General features: G+C 40.3%; 1 protein-coding gene and 1 long non-coding RNA gene across 3 annotated transcripts in view; both read left to right on the top strand.

Moving 5' to 3' along the window:
• Window positions 1-24107, top strand: part of LOC128462375 (multivesicular body subunit 12B) — a 31243-nt gene extending 7136 nt beyond the window's left edge. Inside the window, exons 2-11 of one of the 2 annotated variants that reach the window (XM_053447772.1) lie at window positions 2829-2951; window positions 13306-13413; window positions 13606-13702; window positions 14634-14763; window positions 15467-15610; window positions 19092-19186; window positions 20394-20449; window positions 20604-20663; window positions 20988-21040; window positions 21160-24107. In XM_053447772.1, the coding sequence (XP_053303747.1) occupies window positions 2841-2951; window positions 13306-13413; window positions 13606-13702; window positions 14634-14763; window positions 15467-15610; window positions 19092-19186; window positions 20394-20449; window positions 20604-20663; window positions 20988-21040; window positions 21160-21232 (927 nt within the window). In that variant the 5' untranslated portion in view covers window positions 2829-2840 and the 3' untranslated portion in view covers window positions 21233-24107. The remainder of the gene's footprint in view (window positions 1-2828; window positions 2952-13305; window positions 13414-13605; window positions 13703-14633; window positions 14764-15466; window positions 15611-19091; window positions 19187-20393; window positions 20450-20603; window positions 20664-20987; window positions 21041-21159) is intronic. The other variant, XM_053447773.1, reaches the window with a different exon arrangement.
• LOC128462376 (uncharacterized) lies at window positions 6870-7691 on the top strand. Its single transcript, XR_008333029.1, has 3 exons — window positions 6870-6992; window positions 7379-7451; window positions 7583-7691. It is a non-coding gene; the product is annotated as an uncharacterized LOC128462376 (long non-coding RNA).
• Window positions 24108-24122: the final 15 nt, after the last annotated feature.

Raw genomic sequence — 24122 nt, 5'->3', positions numbered from 1 at the left:
TATACAAAAGCATTTACAATTACCGTTACTTACTATTTAAAGGGCCTATATTTTACACCTTAATTTGATGATATATCAGTGGTTTAAAGTCAAAACTGATGCATTGTGTATTTCCATGTCCTCTCTTCTGCCTCTCTCTGGAGCTGCAGACAGAACACGCTGTTTTCGCGTGCCTCTTGAGCCCCTCCTCTGATTGGCTGACTGTACTTTGAGTGACATGCAACAAGGCCTATCACTGGTCTCATTATGGTGCATTGACGATCTCTCTGGTGAACAAAAATGAATGTCACGTTATGTTTGGATACATTAGACCAGCCGCAGATTCACAGTCGGTTACAACAGGATGTTTCTGAATAGTAAGTTATACCATCCTCATGTTTGTTGAAATTTTAGCAGGACAGTTGGCCCATGTAGGAGCATCATCCTGAGTTAGAGTACAGAGTTTCAATACTAATGTTCTCATCAGAAATGTGCATGGACACATTCTCTTCCTTGCATCCCTCCACGCTGCACTGTTTCTTCAGTCTTGTTCGTTGTGGTGAGCCTGTGGTAGCTAACAAGCTGCTAGCTCAGCAACATGTCTGCTTGGTGTCGCTTTCGATGTGGAGGGGTGGTGGTGGAGATGATGGGGAGAGGGGTTGGTGGGTTCGGAGACTCGACTGGTACCGGCTTGGTGCGGCTGAAAGACGAGTGCGATCCTGGATGGCTCATACGGGGGAAGAAGTACGAAACGAGCCGTTTCGATAACGTATGTCTTAGAAAGGACTGAGTGAAAAAGTCAGCAGAGTGAATGTTTTCTTACCTTGAGATTACCTTCGTAATTACTTGAAGGGTTACCCCTTTAGTTCAGTGTGAAAATTAATGATTTGGGACTTTAAAAGGCAGATAAGCAGTTCAGACCGTTAGATTATTTGAAATTTTTTCGTTAGATTAATTGATTATTAAAAAAAAAATCATTAGATTAATCGATAAAAAGGCATCAATAGGTGCAGCCATACTGAGAGCTAATAGTATTATCAGGAGATGAAGCATGTGTGCTTGAACCAGGACAGTATGCCCATTTATGTTTTCAATACGTTGCTTCCATAAGAGAACAACTTCCGTTGGTAATCCTTCACAATAAAAGTCCCAAACACATACATTGCTCATGATGAAAGGAAACACAAATTTATCAATCAATCCAATTTTATTTGTATAGCCAATATTCACAAATCACAATTTGTCTCATAGGGCTTAAAAAACAAGGTGTGCCCTCTGCCCTCAATCCTCAACAAAAGTTAGTCAAAACTACTAAATAAAATCCCTCTCCCAGGACGGACAGAAGTGCAATAGATGCTACAGGTAATGGATATCATCGGAAAGATAAGGGTATTTCCAGCATTGATTAGAATAAACAGTTTGTAGAATAATGGAAGGTATTTGAATTGATGTATTTTCGTCAGTAATGTATCTGAGTATACATTATCAATCAGTTTTGTTGTAATCATAGTCCAAGGTCAGCAGCCACCACAATCAGGATCCACCATCATGAACGGATGCCACTGTAGTCCACAATCGTGTCTGCCTCTTTTGACATGTCTGATTTTTTAGATGTTACGCAAGTGAAAGAAGACAGTCCTTGAAATTTGTTTTAAAGGACCCATCGTATGCCCATTTTACCACAGTTGATATGGTTCCTTGGGGTCTTAATGAAATGTCTGTAACATATTTTGGTCAAAATACCACAAGGATCATTTAAAACAGCACCCTTTTTACCCTGTCTAAAACAGCCCTCCTCAGATTGACCTGTCTTCCACACCTCAGTGGAGAGTAAGTAAGAAACAGTGGGCGTCTCGAGTGCAGGTTGAGCGGCCAAATTCAGACTGCTGGCAAAGTATTTTACGTGCAATAACACCGCCGGATTTTCCGGTGTTTCTTCCTTGTTGTTTTGAATTGAGACGTGTGCTGTTTTTGCTTATGCTGCCACCTATTGGCATTATTATGCACTGCACCATAGGTGAAGTTTTCGTTTTCAAGACGGCCGTCAAAGCATCGATGCGGGCATCGGCATGACGACATCACGATATACCGCCATATCGATTTTTGGAGCACAGCCCTAGTCCAGGATCGGTTTTTTGAGAAGGGGTTTGATTACAGCTAGTTTAAAGGACTGTGGTACATATCCTGATGATAATGATAGATTGTATTCAGTAAATAACTTGTAAGGACAGGTAGAATTTATTAGAAGTAACGTTGTATGAATGCAATCTAATTTACAAGTTGCGGGTTTTAGAAGATTAAATTACTTTAGTCAGCTGATCAAGGGTCATCAGAGAGAAGCTCTCTAAATAATAGGTAGGATTCTTCAGGGATCGGTGAATACTGGCTTTGGTGGAGGTGTAAATCTCTATTAGCCCGCTACAGTGCTGAAGAGAGTGCTGTTGTTTTTATTTTCTTCTATTAATGTGGAGTAGACAGCTCTTGCTTTGTGGAGGGCATTCTTCGATGATTTAACAATATCTTTCCAGGCTAAGTGATTTTCAGCACAGTTGTTGGAGTGCCACTTCCTTTTTAGTTTTCTTGACGCGTGTTTTAATTCATGTGTGTTGGAATTATATCAGGGAGCTAATTCACTATGTTTTACACGTTTCTTTTTGAGAGGTGCCATTGAGTCTAATGTTAATCGTAATGACTAACTGTATATAAACGTGATGATAATTATAAATATTTTTGTTCATTAGGGTATTATATTTGGTATATTTTGATTGTTGTGTGTCTTTTTTCTTCTATAGTATCCGTATGTAAAACCAGTGAATCCGTGCTATTTCCTCTGACACCTTTTGCTGCAGAAATCTACAAAGATGCCTGAGGTTCGGGATCTTTCTGATGCTTTGCCAGAGATGCCAATGGATCCAATTACAGGGGTTGGCGTAGTGGCCTCCAGGAACAGGGCACCCAGTGGATATGATGTGGTAAGTCAAGGAATGCAACACAGCACAGTTGGACACTTAATACCAAATAACAATGCCAAATAATTCATACATTTTACCTAATAATCCTTGATTCTATGATAATGCCCACTTGCACATTTTGGTGCATTAAAAAGCTTTAGGACATGCAATGATCTCCGGTGATCCTCTTGACTTTCTCTGCAGGGTCTGTATGTGTGAATGCAAAACGAGAAGTGAGAGCCTCTGGAGTTTCTGCAGACTTTTTGTGTGTTAATGTATTTGACAGTTTGTGTGTGAAGTAGGGATGGGCGTTCGATTAAATTGTCTTCGTCGATCGTCGGGAAAGTTAATGACGAATTTTCGATTAATCATTAATATTTTCAAGTTCAAAAATTCACTATTTATAAGCTACATTAAAATGCAGAAATGCCAAAAAAGCTTGTTTCGTCATTGAGATCTTTATTACAAGATGAACAAAATATGCGCTGCCGTAATATTAAACAACGGAGCCGACAGCTAGAAGCCGGTGCTACTAAACACAACTGACCCTCGTTTTTTTCCCCTCCAAAATAAAATAACAATAATTTAAAAAAACATAATGTTAACAACAACTGCAAATATATAATACTTAGGTCTGACAGGTTTTGCCAAATGTAACTCAAAACTATCAAACAAGGTACCGAGTCGAGAAAGCTTCATAAAAATAACCAGTAACTCGCATACAACTTCAGCACCAGCCTACGGATTTGTGTTGAGAAAGATGAGCATGATACCATGCTCTGGGGTCAGACGCGAACGCAGCCTGGTGACCGTCAGTCCAGCCGCCGAAAAACCCGCTCTGAGGGGACTGACGTCGCCGTGATACACAGGTAGCTCCGTGCTAACTTGGCTAGCCTGGCCGCGGCTCCGGTGTTTGCGCTGCCCTCGGCTGTGTCAGACAACGCAGGCTCCTTGTCTCCCCCAGCCTCTGGGATAGCTTCGCCAAGTCATTTTTTAACTCAAAATGGTCCCACGCAACACTTCGCCGTGACCTCTTCATGTTTACTTTGGAAATGGAACTACACGGTAACTCGCAGCCCGTCGCAGGTAACTGAGTAGGACTGTGGCGTTTTTTTCAAACACTGCCCCCCGTGGTCAAATGTGTAATTAGCGAATTTCTCGATGAAAAAATTACTACGATTAATTATGCCCATCCCTAGTGTGAAGACAGTTTGTGTGTGAAGACAAACGGAGACAAGCAGACACACACTAGGGTTGTGAATGTAGAGGGGCGGCTGTGGCTGAGGGGTAGAGTGGTCGTCCTCCAACCTGAAGGTCGGCAGTTCGATCCCCAGTCTGACCCATCTGCATGCCGAAGTGTCCTTGGGCAAGATGCTGAACCCCGAATGGCCCCCCGTAGAATAACAAAGTGCTGCGAATAGATGCACTGTATAATGTGTTTGTGAATGGGTGAATGTAAAACTGTACTGTAAAGCTCTTTGAGTGGTCATCAAGACTAGAAAAGCGCTATATAAATACAAAACCATTTACCATTTACCATTTTCTCCCTGCGGTAATCAAACGATGTGAGGGAAATTCATCTTGAGATTTGAAATAATTAAATTCTCAGACTGGAGATGCCATTGAGTCTTTATAATAGTAAGCTCTGCAGAGTTACACAACAAGCACGGGTGATCAGAATGGAACAACTGGCCGCAGGTTCACAAAAGCCAGAACTTATTCAAAGAGGCGTTTCACAAGACAATATGAAAAAAAGAAGACATGCCAGAACTAATACAAAGAGGTGCTTCATAAAACGTAATAAGAAAAAAAGATATTAAATCCTCCTCTGTGTCTATCTGCTGTGTCCGTCCGCTGTAGCAAACTCCCTGTTTGCCAAGGTCACAGGCGTGAGATACCTAGTCAGGGGATTTCCACAGCCTTAAGGCCGAATTATAATCGTGTTGCACGGATGCACGCATGCACGCAAGACACGCAACACGCCCCTTTCGTGCCCTCTGCGGGCTTGTGTGCGTCCGCCAATTTTTCTAACTACACGACAAAACGACGCGAGCCTCACGCAGCCCGCAAGGCTTGTGATTGGTCTGCTTACTACATCCCGTCCGGAGTCTAGTTTCCGGTTTCATGCCCCACAATACGCGGAAATCACGGAAGATTTAGAAGAACGAATATGGAACAAATAGAAGAGCACTTGGCAGAAGAGATCCGAAAGTATGACCACTTGTATAACCCGTCACTGACTGGAGGATTTGTCCGCCAGAAATAGGCTATTAGGAGCCGGAGTGGCGATGTAAATAAAGATTCGACGAAGAAGAAGACGTCTCTTCTTTGTGTGTTTTGTTTTCGAAACAAAACGTTACTCCGCCTAGTGTTCTGGCGGTGAATTGCGTTGCAACATGCGCAACACGTGAGTGAAGCATAAACCAAAACGAGTCCGTCGATGCAGCTGCGTGGCCTTCCGCTGTTGCAGTCGCAGGACTATAATTAGGCCTTTAGACACTGGTCATTATAATTTTCCATTACAGCGACATACTGCCTTGGTGTAATGCATGGCTCCCTGGGTGTCTGCTCCTTGTTACACTTGGGTTTATACCAAGGGGCAACATCCTGGGCTGAGCGATGAGGCTGATAAGGAAGTGTAAAAAGCTGCAATTCACTGGGTGGCCACAGAGGGCCGGCTCCAAGAAACAGAAAGTCCCATAGACTCCCATGTTAAAAAGGCCGACTTTAGAGCAGAATTAAACCTGTTTACAGCATGGTTCAAAATTTTGTTTTAGTCTCAATCGCGAGGTTCTTCCTTCATGACAACTCTGAAGGGGGTGAATTTTTTCGAACTCCCCCGTTTAAGCGATATAGAGGTTTGAAATTCACGTGACGTCACACTCAGCGCGATGACTGCAACTCCTAGCCTCCTGCCTGCTTGTCTTCACCTGAGCTAACAGGCTAATACCCGGTCAGTGAACACCACCTGAGACCGTTGAGAGGTTCCACTCACACATCGGATGAATAACACGGTTTGATGTTCTGCTTGTTCTCCTGACGGACAAGTTAAAGACGTCTGCGCTCCCGTTTCTGTGGTAAGTCAAGTTTAGTATTTTATTTAGATGTGTTAGAAGTGATTCGCAGGTATCAGTGTCTCTGTACCTGTGGAGCTAAGCTTGTTAGCTTAGCTCCGCTAGCCCTGAGGCAAGATACAAGCAGTAATGGCGATGTGAACGGTAGTTATTACCGACACACTCCGACATGAACCGACATGAGCGGGTCGCCCAGCAGAGAGAAGCGTTAGAGTTTGATGATGAATCTTTTAAACCGAGACAGGAGACTGTGTGTTTCCGGAGAATAAGCTCCGCCACATAAGATATCTAATGTTATGTAAAGTTTTTTCGACATACCATTTGACTTGACTACGTTACACAGATTCTTATTCTGCAGAGACAGATTTACTGTGGTCAACTGAAACCTGAGTATTTAAAGTCAATCAATCAATCAATCTTTTATTTGTATAGCCCTTATTCACAAATTACAATTCGTCTCATAGGGCTTTAACAGGGTGTGACATCATCTGTCCTTAACCCTCAGCAAGAGTAAGGAAAAACTACTTAAAAAACCCTTTTACAGGGTAAAAATACGTAGAAACCTCAGAGAGAGCCACATGTGAGGGATCCCTCTCCCAGGACGGACAGAGGTGCAATAGATGCCATGTGTAGGAAAACATCATCAAGATTAAAGTTTTTAGCAGCATTTGATGAGGGTAAACTTCCCGACAGACAACCCCAACATGACATGCCAAGCAGTCCCGCTGCAATCACAGTCCATGGTCAGCAACCAGCAGGACCACAATCCACCATCCAGACCAGACGCCACTCCAGTCCTCATTCACCGTCCACCGCCGCCCACCAGGACCCACCACGAGCCTTCGCCGCGGTCCTGGTCCATCGCCCGTACCCAATGCCAACGCGACACAGGGTCCGCCACCACCACAACGATCAGCCCACATGAAACAGAATCCGCCGCACTGGATCCACCACCGCGACCCCCGATTCGCGAAGACATATCTGCATTGTAAGAGCAGCTGTTTAAAATAGCATTACGTCTCCTAACGCTCTTTATTCAGAGTATTGGTGTCGATGTGTTGTAACGTGGTTACAGTGAAAACTAGACTTGTCTGCTAACTTCAGTTTTTACATCGTTAATCTCAGGCAGTCTTCAATGAATTATTGTGTTAAATATAAATAAATTATAGGAAGTGTAACTTTACTAGAATAGACAGTCTCATAGAGAACCTGAGGCTGATGTTCACCACATATTTCCTAAGCTGAAATGATTATGTTCTGATGAACTTTGAAGTAATACACTTTTATTTTTACCACGTAAAAGTCTGTTAAGGAGTTAACCTGGCACATGTATGACTTTACATATCTGTGTATTTGTGTTGAATGTTCCTCTAGGATGTCCAACATTAGACACAGCTGGAAACCAACCAGACTGAACACTGAGTCATTACTTCAACACTGACTCCAGGTACAGACCTATTTTCATTACTTACAAACAATCAAAGCAAAGTATTGCACATAATACATAATGGATTAAATAATATATGCAATACTTTTAATGTGAAATAACTCCATACTGTCAATTCATTGTCTTGGTAGTGCACAGTGTAATCCAAAAGACCGTTTGGACCAGGACCGCGGCGGCGGCTCGTGGTGGGTGGGGGTGGACGGTGACTGAGGACTGGAGTGGCGTTCTGGCCTGGATGGTGGATCGTGGTCCTGCTGGTTGCTGACCATGGACTGTGATTGCAGCGGGACTGCTTGGCATGTCATGTTGGGGTTGTCCTTCGGGATGTTTACCCTCATCAAATGCTGCTAGAGACTTTAATCTTTAATCTTGAAGACTTTAAATCTTGATGATGTTTTCCTGCACGTGGCATCTATTGCACTTCTGTCCGTCCTGGGAGAGGGATCCCTCAGATGTGGCTCTCTCTGAGGTTTCTACGTATTTTTACCCTGTTAAAAGGATTTTTAGTAGTTTTTCCTTACTCTTGCTGAGGGTTAAGGACAGAGGATGTCACATCCTGTTAAAGCCCTATGAGACGAATTGTAATTTGTGAATATGGCCTATACAAATAAAATTTGATTGATTGATTGAAAAGCATATTCAAATACATAGTTGAATATCCACAGAAAACATGGATACAAACTTTGTTCATAAGTAACACTTCCTCTACAATAATGCCATACTTTTATGTTTCCTATCATTTTATTAGGGATGGACGAGCCTGAGGGATACAGCTGTGATGACCATGTTCTGTCTCTTATGGCAAAGAAGAAAAATAAAACACTGGGTTCTTATCTAAAGTGTATCAAATCAGAAAGCAACAGATAAACATTGTTCTAATAAGTGTCATTTTTTTAACCAACCATAATGACTATAGAAATTAACTCTTTTATCCATGACACTTAGCAATGACTGCCAACTCTAAACAGTTGCAGGCCGTCTTAAGTTAAGGGAGGAAAACATGAAGTGTTGTGCAGGTCGTCCTCTTGTTGACCAGCCTGAAGCTGCCGATCTCTACCATGTTGCTGCTGAGGACATCAGGTGCTGCAGTTCTTCATCTAATGAAAAGAAGAAACTCACTTAAAGAATGTTTTGTGTTGTGTATGAAGCACCACAGATGTCAGACAGAACCAATGTACTGGGCTCTGGGTTTGTACCCTCATGGTTAAATGCACATATTTTAAGTCGCTTTGGATAAAAGTACTGAAAGAAATAAAACATTTTACAAATAGATAAAATGTCTTTCTACCTCATCTGTAATATTCAAGGTGAAAATCTCCCACAGAGCTGTTGATAGCAATCCACATCAAGTCTCTCCACTTCCCTCAGTGTGAAAACATAATTATATAATTAATATGAGAACTGTCTAAACTGTCTAATTCACTCTAAAGTTCCATAACAGGCTAAATAAACGAGGTGCAATAGTAATAGTGGATATACCAGCCTGTATCAGAATATTTATGAAACATAGTTACTATCACATGCAACTTACACATGTAGCTTATTGATATTAACTTATTAAAATAAAAAAATCATGTCACAACCAAACACAAGACTCTGTAGTTAACTTGCTTCAATTTGTTCATTAGACGTGTTAAAAAAACGGTAACTTTTATAACAATTACATATTAAAAAACACTTAAGGCATGTTAGCATATGATTATTATGATAGATAAAGCAATAGGTTTTGTTGTTGTATAGTTTCAAGGTTACTTACCTCTAGTTCATGGTAAAGATCGCGACCATCCGGCTGGGCAGCGCTAGCCGTTAGCACTGGCTACTAGCATGTCGAAGGTAGCCGGTTAGCCGTAGCCTAAGCTAACCAGGCATCTAGAGCTCTGCTGCCGTCGCACAGCTGTCAGTCTTCACTCGCGCTCCTCCTGCTTGCACATTTATTGGTTAGCTAGGAACTAGGAGGAGTCAGCACCGGCAAGATGGCACCGGGGGAACGCCTCCTACTAGCCTCATTCTCACTCTGCAGAAACCAACGGGTGACGTCACGGACCCTCCGTCCATTTACAGTGCCTTGCATAAGTATTCACCTCCTTTGGACTTTTCTACATTTTGTCATGGTATAACCACAGATTAAAATTTATTTCATCGTGAGTTTATATAATGGACCAACACAAAATAGTGCATCATTTGGAAGTGGGGGGAAATATTACATGGATTTCACAATTATTTACAAATAAAAATCTGAAAAGTGTTGAGTGCATATGTATTCACCCCCTTTACTGTGAAACCCCTAACAAAGATCTGGTGCGACCAATTGCATTCACAAGTCACATTTGCAAGTCACATAATTAGTAAATAGGGTCCACCTGTCTGCAATTTAATCTCAGTATAAATACACCTGTTCTGTGACGGACTCAGAGTTTGTTGGAGATCATTACTGAACAAACAGCATCATGAAGACCAAGGAGCTCACCAAACAGGTCAGGGATAAAGTTGTGGAGAAATATGAAGCAGGGTTAGGTTATAAAAAAATATCCAGAGCTTTGAACATCTCTCTGAGCACCATAAAATCCATCATAAGAAAATGGAAAGAATATGGCACAACCGCAAACCTACCAAGAGGAGGCCGTCCACCCAAACTGAAGAGTCGGACAAGGAGAAAATTAATCAGAGAAGCAACCAGGAGGCCCATGGTTACTCTGGAGGAGTTGCAGAGATCCACAGCTGAGGTGGGAGAATCTGTCCACAGGACAACTATTAGTCGTCTACTCCACAAATCTGGCCTTTATGGAAGAGTGGCAAGAAGAAAGCCATTGTTGAAAGGGATCCATACAAAATCCCCGTTTGGAGTTTGCCAGAAGCCATGTGGGAGACACAGCAAACATGTGGAAGAAGGTGCTCTGGTCAGATGAGACCAAAATTGAACTTTTGGGCCTCAATGCAAAACGCTATGTGTGGCGAAAACCCAACACTGCCCATCACCCTGAGCACACCATCCCAACAGTGAAACATGGTGGTGGTAGCATCATGCTGTGGGGATGCTTCTCTTCAGCAGGTACAGGGAAACTGGTCAGAATAGAGAGAAAGATGGATGGAGCCAAATACAGGGTAATCCTTGAAGAAAATCTGATGCAGTCTGCAAAAGACTTGAGACTGGGGCGGAGGTTCATCTTCCAGCAGGACAATGACCCTAAACATACAGCCAGAGCTACAAAGGAATGGTTTGGATTAAAGAATGTTAATGTCTTAAAATGGCCCAGTCAAAGCCCAGACCTCAATCCAATAGAGAATCTATGGCAAGACTTGAAGATTGCGGTTCACAGACGGTCTCCATCCAATCTGACTGAGCTTCATCTTTTTTGCCAAGAAGAATGGACAAACCTTTCCATCTCTAGATGTGCAAAGCTGGTAGAGACATACCCCAAAAGACTTGCAGCTGTAATTGCAGCGAAAGGGGGTTCTACCAAGTATTGACACAGGGGGGTGAATACTTATGCACCCAACAGATGTCGACTTTTTTGTTCTCATTATTGTTTGTGTCACAATAAAATTTATTTTGCACCTCCAAAGTACTATGCATGTTTTGTTGATCAAACGGGAAAAAGTTTATTTAAGTCTATTTGAATTCCAGTTAGTAACAGTACATAATGGGAAAAAGTCCAAGGGGGGTGAATACTTATGCAAGGCACTGTATATATACAGTCTATGGTTGATACACACCAACATCTGTCTGATGGCTCAGTATGACCTGCGGTGATGACTTTAATGAGCATGGTGCAGCGGTAGACCACTGTTTCACATGACCACTGTATTGCGGTAATGCGGTCACCGTCACAGCCCTAACACTCACATACACATACACACACTCCAGAGGAGAAGTTCTTCCCGCAGATTAGAGGTAGATGATATGGAACAAAATCGTATCGCAATATTTTTGTCATATCCGTCGGAATCGATATATCGCGATATAAATCAAATAACCACAAAATACATTTTTTGCACCTTTGTGTTTATGTACAATTTTCTTCTTATATACAAACAAAAAGATTTGACTTGCTTGTACATTCATCCTGTGCCACTGCACTTTACTTATATTTAATACACCCACTGCAGTGAGAAGGTGCATATACTCTTTATTTAATTTTAATTAAAACATTTTTATTCTATTGCCTTTTTAAATGTCTTTTTTCTCTTTTCTACCTCAATCTGATGTGCCTGCTGCTGAAACAATTGAAATTCCCCAGTGTGTGGATTAATAAAGTTTTACTTTATCTTATCTTAAATCCTTGCCACTGCACTGACTCTGCTCCTCTGATGTTTTATTATCATCACACTTAGAACTAATCTTTATTAAAAACCTGATGAATTCATATTTATGCTCCTGGATAACAACTTGTGAACAGTGATTGTGTTTATTGTCCAAGTGTAAAGTCAGCGCGGGTCACAGGTGGAGTAAGGAGGAAACAGACTGAAAGAGACTCTGACACAGGATGACCGGACCTTTTATTGTGTGTCTTTCTTGAAGCAGCGGGGTTCTAATTACTCAGCTGTGGATAACAGCTGAAACACTGAATTAGAATGTTCAGTCACTGCATCGATGCAGAGTCGTCCACCTCTGTGCAAGAGCCTGTTATGGAAGTTTTCTGGAAGATGGTGAAAGGAGAACTCAGGCAGCAGCTGATGTCTTATGCAGAAGATTTTAATGTAGACTTGATGCATCAAGGAGGCCATAAGCTGAAACAATATACAAACGCTAACAGAGGAACATGAGCAATTGTCCCCCCTAAGTCTGAAGATAAATCCCCATAAATCTTTGTCTACTTGCGTCACCCATTCCAACAGCATATGAAAGGTTAGAAATTGCTGTCACTCTCTATCTTACATGTAGGTGTTCACATCCTATTGGATAGTTAAGCCTAAAGTATGCATAACTAAATCACATTGTGTCTTTACGTCTTGCCACTTGTGTAATACACAAAAGAGTTGAAGTTGGTGAGAGTCAAAGTTCTTGCCTCTCTGTCTGGAGCATCTGAGATGGATATGAAAGTCCCTCAACGTAGACAATTTACTGTTGGTTGGCCCTTTATGTATAACCTGACCTTGGGTGCTGCTTGGAGAGAGAAGGGAGTATCTGTGAAATTTAGACAGTCACCATTCTCATGTACAGTTATAATGTAATAAATAATATATATAATATCTAGTGGCATATACAGTGATGTGTGAGGATGGTCAAAAATTCCTCCACAGAGCCTAGAAATTAACACGTGTGCTGCTGCTCCTCGCTCTGTGCTGTTTGTGTCAACCTAACTTGATGTGGGTGTAATTCTATTACAGCCACATGATTTCGTTCAGTGCACCACTATTCTTATTTTTATTATTGGATTTTTGTTGTCCGTCAAAACATGGATGAAATGAGTTCTATCAATATTAAATCGACACGTGTTACATTTCTATTGAGGAAAAGTTATATCGATAATTTTCGATAACTGCAGCATCGATAACTGTAGCCCTACCGCAGATTATCACATAACGCAGGACAAAATAAAAATGCTGGGCAGCAAAAGTTTAGATAATAATGGGAAACAGTGAAATAAGCTGTGAGAATAAAAATGTCTCAGAATAAAAATATCCTGTAGATGTGACAAAACCAGCCCAAAGGTAAGGAGTTGAAATACCATTATTGGAAATTTTCATGGTTTATACTAAGCTTAATTAAAAACTACTTTTAAGTATCAGTGACATTGTTCAAGATTTTAGCCTATTGAAGATGTATGTTATTTAGTTGATGAAAAAAAACTCAGAGAGATACTATATAATGTAATGATGTAACCATGTCATCTTGTACCCTGACTGTTCACAGGTCTCAACAACAACAGATGGCCTGGATGCTGACCTATGGAAAGATGGCCTATTTAAATCCAAGGTGACCCGCTACCTCTGTTTTACCAGGGTCTTCTCTAAAGAAAATGTAAGTAAACTCACATCACCCACCCATGCGTGTGATACTATTTGAACCATTTAAAATAGTAATAATACCATTTGGTGGAGAAGTTGAATTCACTCATTATCCTATTCCAATTACTTATTTTCTTTGTACAACTTGGGCCTTTTCCCCCTGAAAATCTCCCTTAATCAAATGCCCCCCCTTTTCCCGCTACAGAGCCATTTAGGCAACGTTCTTGTGGACATGAAGCTTATAGATATAAAGGACACTCTGCCTGTGGGTTTCATCCCGATCCAGGAGACAGTTGACACCCGTAAGTTATCAAGTCAAGATAAAAGCACTGATAGCATGACTGTGTTGTAGAATATGGCTGAAAATAATATGAATGACTTACTTTATTCTGTCTTAAAATTCCTGAAATCTCTGTAGGCACATGCATGTATGTATGTTTGATTTGGACACAATGCTCAATATTAATATAATAAGTGACTTCGTCTACCACGACAACAGTACATTCACGACAGCAGGCACATTTACAACTGCAGCAACCACAACTGATTCTCTGTTTGGTGTTCTGGGATCTGAGTCGAGCTTCATTGAACTTCAAATATACAAATCCGATAAACCAGATACTTTTTTTTTTGCGAAGACCATTTCTGCTTTTGTGCGCACATACATTTTTAGTATGAATCCTATGCACTGTTTTGTAATTGAGGCCCCAGGTCCTAATAACTTGGGATGAGTGTCGGTGTTTATGTTAAAGTATAAAGTAAGCGCTGGTCAGAGTGGAGGGAGTACACTCAGACAATAGACTTTGATACGAAAAAACACCAACAGACTTTTAATGTGCATCTGTTCTGATCTTGAAGTAGTGGTGGTTGTAATTATGCAGCTGTGCGACATTGCTGAAACAACAAACGTTGCAGAAAACGTCTACATCCGCGTCACTATGCATCGAAAAACCTCTATTAGATAGACGACGAGATTCGATAGCTTTTGATTACAGTATATCCTGCCTCCAGCATGCAGCACCACTCCTCACCTTAATCCTTTGGGGATTTCTGTGTTGTTATGGACATTTTCATGTCTAAAAACGTCTTAAGAAAGCTGCAACAAGAAATACCACAGGCCAAGCAAACTGCCCATTCCAAACAGATATGTTCAGAAAAGGCTCTCCACTCGTGTGTAGTAAATGAGCTGGGTAAAGTGACACTCAGTCTTCCTGTCTTTCGTATGTCCCTTAGAGGAACAGGCTTTCAGGAAGAGGCGTCTCTGCATCAAGTTTATTCCGCGGGACTCCACAGAGGCAGCCATTTGTGACATCCGAATTCTGGGACGCTCCAAACAGGCCCCCCCTCAGTATACCTTTATAGGGTGAGTAGCTTGGGATTACGTTTTAATTTTGCTTAATTTATGTATTTATAGCTTTCTCGAGACAACTAATCACATGGATCACTAAGTTAAAGCACCAGACTTTTTTTCAGGTGTCCAGTAACTAAGGCATGTTTCAAATAGTGGGGCGTGAAGAAGCTGGAGTATCTTTGATATTACAGAATATGGTGTGTTCAGTCCAGACACAGGTAACAGAGTCAGAAATATACATTGGACTTAAAGTCTCACTATGGACTTTTAGATATTTGATAGCACTATGAAATTGCTGCCAGTTCCATTGGCCTGTTGCACATGCACAAGGCTGCACATATGCTTTGCATGTTTTTTTTTGTGGAATTAAATTCACCGAACACAATTGTAAGCGGTCAAACATGCTAATTTTGCAGCAACAACACTGGACTCTATTCAGTTTTATTTGCCCTAATGCAGTGCCTGTTAATAAACCTGCCTGTTCAGAATGGGCTGTGATAAAGTAAATTTCATTTTGTTAACAACATTTTTGGTATCGTGACATCCCTACAAAAGATGTAGAGGAAGATTCAAATGGGCCTATTGCTCTCATCACACCCCAATCTGTCGAGGAAGATGGCTGCCCACGTTGAGTGTGGATCTGCCAGTAATTTCTTCTATTTTATGATGTTATTTTCAGTTCTTTCTGCTTAAGGCGACTTTACTTGTTTGACAGAGAGCTCAACAACATGGGAATCTGGTATCGCATGGGGAACGTACCTCGGACCCAGGATTCAACGCATGTACCAACCACCAACAATATCCAGAATGTGAATTCCTCCTCCAGCTCAGCCCCAGTCCCAGCAGCTCCTATGCCCAAGTATGTTCACACTTATTGTGTATGTGTACTTACTAGGGACCCGATATATATCGGCCCGATATATTATTGGCCCGACTATGAGAATTTTATATTATTATTTATTTATCTGAATCGGAAATTATTGCAGATTAAACGTCAGATAAAAAGAGCGCGCCTGTTTGCGCTCATGAAATCATTCATCCGTGCCTGTCCACACGTGTCGGAACAGAAAACGTTGCGGCAGCAATTGATAGGGTGGTTTCAATCCTTTGAACATCACAGTCTGATATCGGATATCAATGGTCGTTTTGTCATTGTAGGATAGAAGAATCTCCTCTGACCACACCGACACATTTAGGAATTTCTGTGCTCTTCTAAACATTACATTACATGTCATTTGGCTGAGGCTTTTTGTCCAAAGCGACTTACAATTATTACACTCAACATTTATGAGGGGCCATTTAGGGGTTCAGTATCTTGCCAAGGACACTTCGGCATGGAGTTGGGGAAGAGTGGGATTTGAACCGGCAACCTTCTTGTTGCAGAACCACCACTCTACCACCTAGACCACACCGCCCCCACAAAAAAAAAAAAAAAAATTTGAAACCGCCTGGAAGCAAGACCTTTATTCCTCAATATCAAAGGCCTTCCTTATAAATTGTGTTCTGAACTTGTTCTAGTGTATGAAAATATTGGTGGGACATTTTTCAAACTCTGTCCATAATCCTTTTGCTCAATGTGGACACTAACCCTCTGCTCGCACTTTTCGGCACCACCAGAGAGGTCGACACCTCTGACTCCAGCCAAGGCACGTACATTGTCTTTTGCCTCCCTGCTGGCCAGTTAGGCGATACTTCTTAGGTTGAGGGACGCTGTCACACTGTGGGTGGGCGACCTATGTTCAGAGGGTGAGGGACATCATGGGATGTCTTCAACTTGAAAAGATCTTTCAATCAGTTCATAGCTCCGATAATAAGTTCCAAAGGGTGTGGTGACCTTTCAGTATACCAGGAAAATGCACTCCCTTGTCATATTCCTTTGGTATTATTATAAAGGTAATGCTGCTATTACTATTGTTAATAAATATGAAATGTTTCTTCATTTAAAGTTTGTTTGTTTTGGGTTTTGTTTTGTTCATCATCTGTCCCTCAGTTGACCTCTGCTAGTATTATACTTTGTATGAAATAATTATTCTCTAATTTAATGTTTTTCTATTATTTTCTTGTGTATGTGTTTGTAATGACACTAAACCAGACATACCACTCCAAGAATTTGATATTCCCTCAGGCATGGCACTTGGGTTTAAAGTTGGGAAGGGATATGGTTTATATGTGTTTAATATGTGAAATTTGAAAACTTAAAAAAAGATATCCAACTTTATGCTTGCGTAGGTCTGTCACTTGTGAAGACATCATCATTTACCCCCGAACCCCTACATTGACCGGAGCATACAACAACATCTCAGCTATGACATTACAAAGTAGCAGAATAGGCAGAATCGCAGGCTTACCGGCGCGGGGAAATGTGCGTCCGGCCCGAGAATTGATGCTGCTTTGCGGCACTTACAGTTGCAATCAGAAATATTCTACCCCCAACAGAAGTTGACTTAACTTTAAAGTTCAAATGAAAAATTTAACTCTTTTAACACATGTGCATGTTCAGTATTATTCAACCCCCAGCTTCAGTACTTTGTGGCGCATCCTCTAGCTTTAATAACTTCTAACCAACGTTTTCGGTAAATGCGGACAAGCTTCTTACACCTCTCGATCAGAATCTTTGCCCATTTTTCACGTGCAAACGCCTCTAGCTCAGTGATGTTTGATGGCTTCTGTGCTACAATTGCCTTCTTTAAATCCAACCAAGGATTTTCAATCAGATTTAAATCTGGTTACTGAGAAAGCCACTCCAGGACGTTCCAAGATCTTTTTCTCAACCAAGCTTTGCTTGACTTGGAGGTGAGCTTTGGACCATTGTCTTTCTCGAAAGTCCAATGATCACCAAGGTTTAATTTGTCAACAGAAGGCATCACATTCCTCCTAAAAATGGCCTGGTATGCCTGAGAATACATGATGCCAGCTACACCATCAAGATTGCCAGTTCCTGCCGCAAAAAAACAGCCCAACATCATCAATGACCCACCATCAGGCTTAACCTTGGGGATGGTATTCTTATGGTCATTAGCCTGGCCTTTCACATGCCAGACATACAGCTGGTCGATATGTCCAAATAGTTCCAGTTTGGTTTCATCAGTCCATAGAACTGTCACCCAAAACTCAGTTGTCTTATCCAAATTCCTCCTGGCATATTCTAGTCGACTTTTGATGTTCCTTGTGGTCAAGAGCTGAGTGTGTCTTGGAGTCCGGCCATGAAGTCCTTGTTTATTCAGTGCACGTCTTATAGTTGCCACTGAAGCACTTGTACCAGCCTTCATCAAGTCATCCTGTAGGTGTCTTGCAGTCACACAGGGTTTCTCTTAGTTTGTCTGACTAAGTTGCGGAGGGCCCTTGATGAAATGTTGGGCTTTCTTCCACGGCCAGGCAGGTTTAAAGCTGCTCCATACGTTTTAAACTTCCTTATAATGCTCCCAATTGTGTCTCTTGGAATATACATTTTTGGGAAATCTTCTTATACCCAAAGCCCTTCAGGTTTGATGAAATAACTCCTCTCTCAGCTTTTGTGGAAGCTCCTTTGTCTTTTCCATGGTTGCAACTCACCTTGAATACCCTTAATGGGTGGAGTTTATATATGCATCACAGCTGAAGCAATTGAAGGATCATTATAGAGTTCCGAAAGGCTTAATTACGTTTCAACTCCACTTTAGGCCATAAAAACTGTCAGACAGCTTTAAAAACAACACTATTATATAGGGGTTGAATAACTGTGACATGGCTATCTTAACAAAATATACTGTTACACACAAATACTACATCATGCATTTTCTGTGTTGATTTTATGTATCAATAAACTCATAAAGAAGTCATCCGAAGCAGAATCTTGCTCTTTGAAAAAACTGTAATTGATAAATCCTTAAAATCTTTGGGGGGTTGAATATTTCTGATATGTTGTAATGCGTAATGTTGTTGTCCAAAGGCTGACCAGATATGAATTTTTTTGTCATCGTTCAAGCAAAGTTTTGCTCCATGAATGCATATCTCCATAGCGCCTTGAGGGAGACTTCGACTCACAAATGAACTGATAAGATCTTTGTTATCATTGGTCATAGGGCAAGTTCACAGTGGCCTCACAAATTTTCTTTGGGCCTCTTGGATGTTTTGATATTTCAAGAGCGCCTTCATGGAATCTCTTAGACTTTTGATCAGTTATCACTTGGTCTCAAAGCTGAACTAATTACATCTCAGTGGTGAAAGGTTAATGTCACAGTGACCTTATATACATCTAAAAATGATTTATTTTGACAGAAACTGCCCTGTTTGGCAGTATCTGTATTTCTAGTTATCCATTGAAGTAGCCATATGTTTAATAATCTTTTTTTTGTCCCAAGGCATATTTCCATGACCCTACCGGCTAGCTTCAGAGGGAAGAACACGACCAGACCAGATTATGAGCACCAGAACTCTAGCCTGTATGCTATCTCAGGTCAGCAAGAATAACTTCTGTCTTCTTCTCAACATTCTCTTCCCAAAATGAAAGTTTTAATCTTCCAATGAACCTTAATAAACACAGTTTTGTCACTTTGTCAAAATCAAATCAGATTTTATTTGTGTAGCTTATATTCACAATTTGTAGTTTACCTCAACGGGTTGGAGGCTGCAAGGTCCAACATCCTCTGTCCTTAGGGGTGAGAAAAAACATATAAACCTCAGGGAGTCATAAGTGAGGGATCCCTCTCCTAGGACAGACATAAGTGCAATATATGTCACATGTAACAGAGCACATTCAAAAAATGTCTTATGATGTGTAAGTGTTGTGTGTTGGTTGTGTTACTACTATGTGCAAAACGTATTTTCAATTCAAAAATTCCATTTCAATTCATTAGGAAAAATATTGGCATTGCCTTGTGTCACTTAAAGGGATAGTTCAACCAAAAATGAAAATCAATTCATCTACTCACCACTATGCCGATGGAGTGGTGGGGGAAAGTGTGTGAGTCCGCAAAACACTTTTGGAGTTTGAGGGGTAAACAGCGTTGCAGTCCGCTTTAATACAATTGAAGTAAATGGTCACCACTTCCTTTATATGTAAAGAAAGAACAGAAAAAAATGAATCAAATGCTTCCATTATGCTCCTGCATTGTCATCCAAGTATCCATAAGCCCAGCCTTTAAAATTACACTCGAAACTAGGTCATTTACCCCATGTTTTTATGATTCACACACAAATGTAGCTGTGGGGGAGGATGAAAGTAGACTTTTAGGCTAGAAACAGGGTGTCAATGATGCCGTTTCGAGTTAAATTTGAATGTAGGGGCTTACGGACACTAGGATGACACCAGAGAGCTGTATGGAGGCATTTTATGTTTTTGAAGAATAGCTCACCATTTACTTTAATTGTAGTGGATTAGGCTGCAGCGCTGTCTACCTCTGAAACTCCTAAAGTGTTTTGTGTGCTCAAACACTTCATCCAGCCCTCCATCGACTTAGTGGTGAGTAGATAGTGAGTGAATTTTCATGTTATTGGGAAAGTCTGAATTTGAGTTCCTATAGTGGCACTCTATATCCATCCAGATCCACAATTGCATTATTGTTTTTCACTTTAATGAATGTATGTTTTCACTGTTATTTCTGTGGTTTTGCTGCAGAAGATACATTTATGTAACAGTTTCTATTTGAACTGTCTTTTTTAAGCAATGGATGGAGTGCCTTTCATGATATCTGAGAAGTTTGCCTGTGCCTCGTCTGATGTAAGTTACCTTAACTTAATTGAGTTGAGTCTTAGGTTTAACACTGCTGCACTGCTGAATTTAGTTTAATGTAACAGAGGAATACGAGGAAAAGAAATAATCAGTCAGTGGTTGAGCATACTTATAACTTATCAACCACCCTGTTTATGTCCAGCTGCAGCAGGTGGATCTGATGAACTTCACGATTAAGTCCCTGACTGAGATCGAGAAAGAGGTGAGTAGAAAGATGTAGTCAGGTACAGGTTACAGTTCTCATAATATTTAAGCAGAATTCACGCTTGTCAACCATTTCTATTTATCGTGATAACCCTGTTGTCACCAATGGGATTCCATAGATGTGGGAATATGCCAAGTACAGGAGCAGTCGGACGATCAGATCAGTAATTTAGAAAGTCAAATAATCAAGCATTGCTCCTTGGACTTTGTTGTAGCAGTAGCAGGACTTAATTTTTGTATTTCTATAAAGACATAAAAGCGATTAAGCAGGAATTATCCTCTAACTTGTGTAAGATGTATTTTTTTTTTATATGAAAATAAGATGCTCCACTGGTTTGTGTTGAAGAATGTGGTTCCACAATGTGTCCACCAGAGGTCAGTGGGTTTTTTAGTTTGATTCACTGTATTTTTGTGAATCACATGAAATACAGAGTAGAAAAGCCAGATTTTTGTTGTTTAATGTTAACAATAATATACATCTCTCCCTCTGTCAGTATGATTACAGTTTCCGCACAGAGCACAGTGCAGCAGCTCGCCTCCCTCCCAGTCCAACAAGGACCTCTCTGAGCTCTGAGGCCTAACAACCGATTACCACTCTCGCCTCCCGATGACAGCAAGTGAGACCTGTACACAACTACTGAACTACCTACAGGAAACAGTTACATCCAAACTGTCCAAAACAACTGTACTAAAAAGACAGGGGAAAAAAAAGATAATTTCTGGGACGTGTTTTTTCTGTATTAGTTGTGCTTTGAAATGAAGGAAACTGAAACACAAAGATACGAGGAGAGCATTGAGGGGCTCTGGAGGTGTGCCTGAGACATCTATATACAACATTGATGAGATGGATTTTAAAATGGTCCATTGGACGTTTTTGCAGAAGGATATTGAAATTGAGAATCTTAAATGATTTTAAAATACATTTTTCTAAAAAGAATGATGAATTGCTGGTCCCATGTAATACAAAATACCACAGCCCTCTTGAAGATCCAAGGATACTTTGCCGTGCTGGATGGCACCTGTCTGGCCTTTACTGTCCAAAATGGACTGATTCTCAAATCAGATAGCATGTTAGCCTTCCTTAGTCGAGGGTAACCTGCTGCATTCAGGAGGGTGACGCATCCCAGCTCATCTATTGGAAATATAAAAGGAATCTTTGTGGGATTTTTTTCATGCTTGTACTGATCTTCTTTGTAGGTAATGGATCTTGTTCTTTAGATGTTTCTGTGATATACTTGTGTAGCTGTGAGTGCACTTTGTGTTTGGAAATTTCAGTGTGCTCCCTGTTTCCACAGATACTATGTAAACCACTCCTTTTCAGTCTCTACATTAGCCGGCAACGTTGGCTGGATTTAGAACCACTGTTAGTGTTTAAAAGTAAGAAACCAGGACACAGGTTACACTGCACTGTTAGTAGGATTCTGTGAACCATGTTTAATGTATTGTCTACTGTTGTTGCTGAAAATGTTTCCATATCAGTGATAATTCAATACCTAAGATTTTTGCAGTTGACAAAACAATACTTTTTACCCAATACATTACTTTGAATTCATTTGATTGTTTTAACATTTGAACATTTAAAAAAAAAAAAAAAAAGTATTTTATGGAACACTCTGTTTTAACTTTAACACCCTCCTTAAAATGTTCACACAATGTCCTTCACACAGTCATCTATGTCCAATTTGTATACCAGCAGAAGAACTGTGACCTAGCTACATAGATCTCTCAATCTCTCTTTTCAAACTTGTAATAAGAGTACTAGATGTAACTATGTAGGGAACTTTGAATTCTGGTTTAATCAGTCTAATTGATGTTTCAATAGAGGACAACCCTTCACAGCTGTGAATACTTATTTTTTTTAATTGCCATCCTTTTCTTTACCGAACAACATGATCACATTTTGTTCTTGACAGTTACTGATGGACTGTGCCTTTGACACAATTCAGTCAGCAACAAAGTAGCACGAAAGTTCTGTTAACCATATATATACATTCCTCCCCATTTTTTGTTACTTTTCTAAGAACAGTGTTAAAAAGACAACACCTCATACGTGATCAAGCAAAAGTGCTGTTCTTATTCGATTGAAGCGGTTAGATAAGAAAAATGTGGCAGATCTTTGTTTCAGTTTGGTCGAAACCTTTGTAAACTTCCTTGTGATCTGAATGAGCAAGAATCATTTTAGAAATATAATTTTTTTAACCCATTTGACATGTGAAGACCACTACCCACTCAGGACCACCACAACTTATTTCAAATGAGACTGACGGGACAAGTGCTAGCTCTGAACCAGACTTCATTCTCACTTGTTCACAGTCAGTGTTATCCCACAACACGCACTGTATAATAGTATTGGTGGATCATAAGCTTCATTTATATGTCTCTTCAACCTGCAGCTTTTTTATATGTTTATCATTTAAGTTGAAGGAGTCTATTTTCACATCTGTCCTCTCTGCTTCTCCTGGTGCTTCTGGTAACTGAGAATATAGACTTTTTCTATTAAGAAGTTGCACAAGACATTGTTTCTCGAATTTAACCCCAGTTTTTTTTAAATAGTTTTTAAGCTATAGTCAGTGAATCTAAACAAAACATTAACACTCCAGAGGTTTCAATGTAAGACCTCTCAGTTGCTGAATCATCTCCATTATTTGGCAGGCTTTTAATTTGTTCGAAAAAACATCTGTGATGAGCTAAAGCTGACTGTTACATATCAGCATAAAAGTCCATCTTGACCTTAAGTACTATTGTTAAAAAACTATCTCAGAATCTAGTCATGTATTTATTGAGGTATTAATCTTAATTTCACTTCATGTGTGTGTTTTAGTGGCCCTTTTTCTTTATGGTAATACAGTATTGTACAAAGCAGCACCAATGACTGGTGTTTTATTTTTTTATTTTCTTTGTTCACTCCATTTGTTACATAAGACAGATGTTTACAAGAAAGTACAATTTTCCTTTTTTTGCCACAAGTGTCTGCAATATTATCCATTCATAAAAACATGGATTCCGTCCTTTATATTTCTGTTTGATTAATGTATTAGTCATTTCAGTGTTCTGACAATGTTTTCAGAATTGTAACCAATGCAATAGGCAGTTCTGACATGTTTGGAGGAAAGAAAAACACAGCTCATACCTACGTAACATTCTCTGTATATGAGCTGGCTCTGTGATAAGCTACACATGTAATTTGTCAGCCGTGGTCTTAACTTCCAATCAGTTCTGCAGAAACATTTAATATCAAACTAATATGATGTCTGCAATTCTCTTTTGATTATGTCTGTTAGTCTGCATGCATGAAGTTTAAGTGACAGTTATTTTTGAAAAGTTTTAAGTTAGATTTTTGCCTCAAATAGATTTTATTCACTATGGAATGAACAAAACCGCATCAGATGCCTTTGTATTATAAGGAAGTTTTATTAAACTGTGACAAACATGTTGAATTTAATTTTTGGTCAGATTG

The sequence above is a fragment of the Pleuronectes platessa genome, chromosome 19 (assembly GCF_947347685.1).
Source record: "Pleuronectes platessa chromosome 19, fPlePla1.1, whole genome shotgun sequence".
Lineage (NCBI taxonomy): Eukaryota > Metazoa > Chordata > Actinopteri > Pleuronectiformes > Pleuronectidae > Pleuronectes > Pleuronectes platessa.
This window is presented reverse-complemented; position numbering and strand designations above follow the sequence as displayed.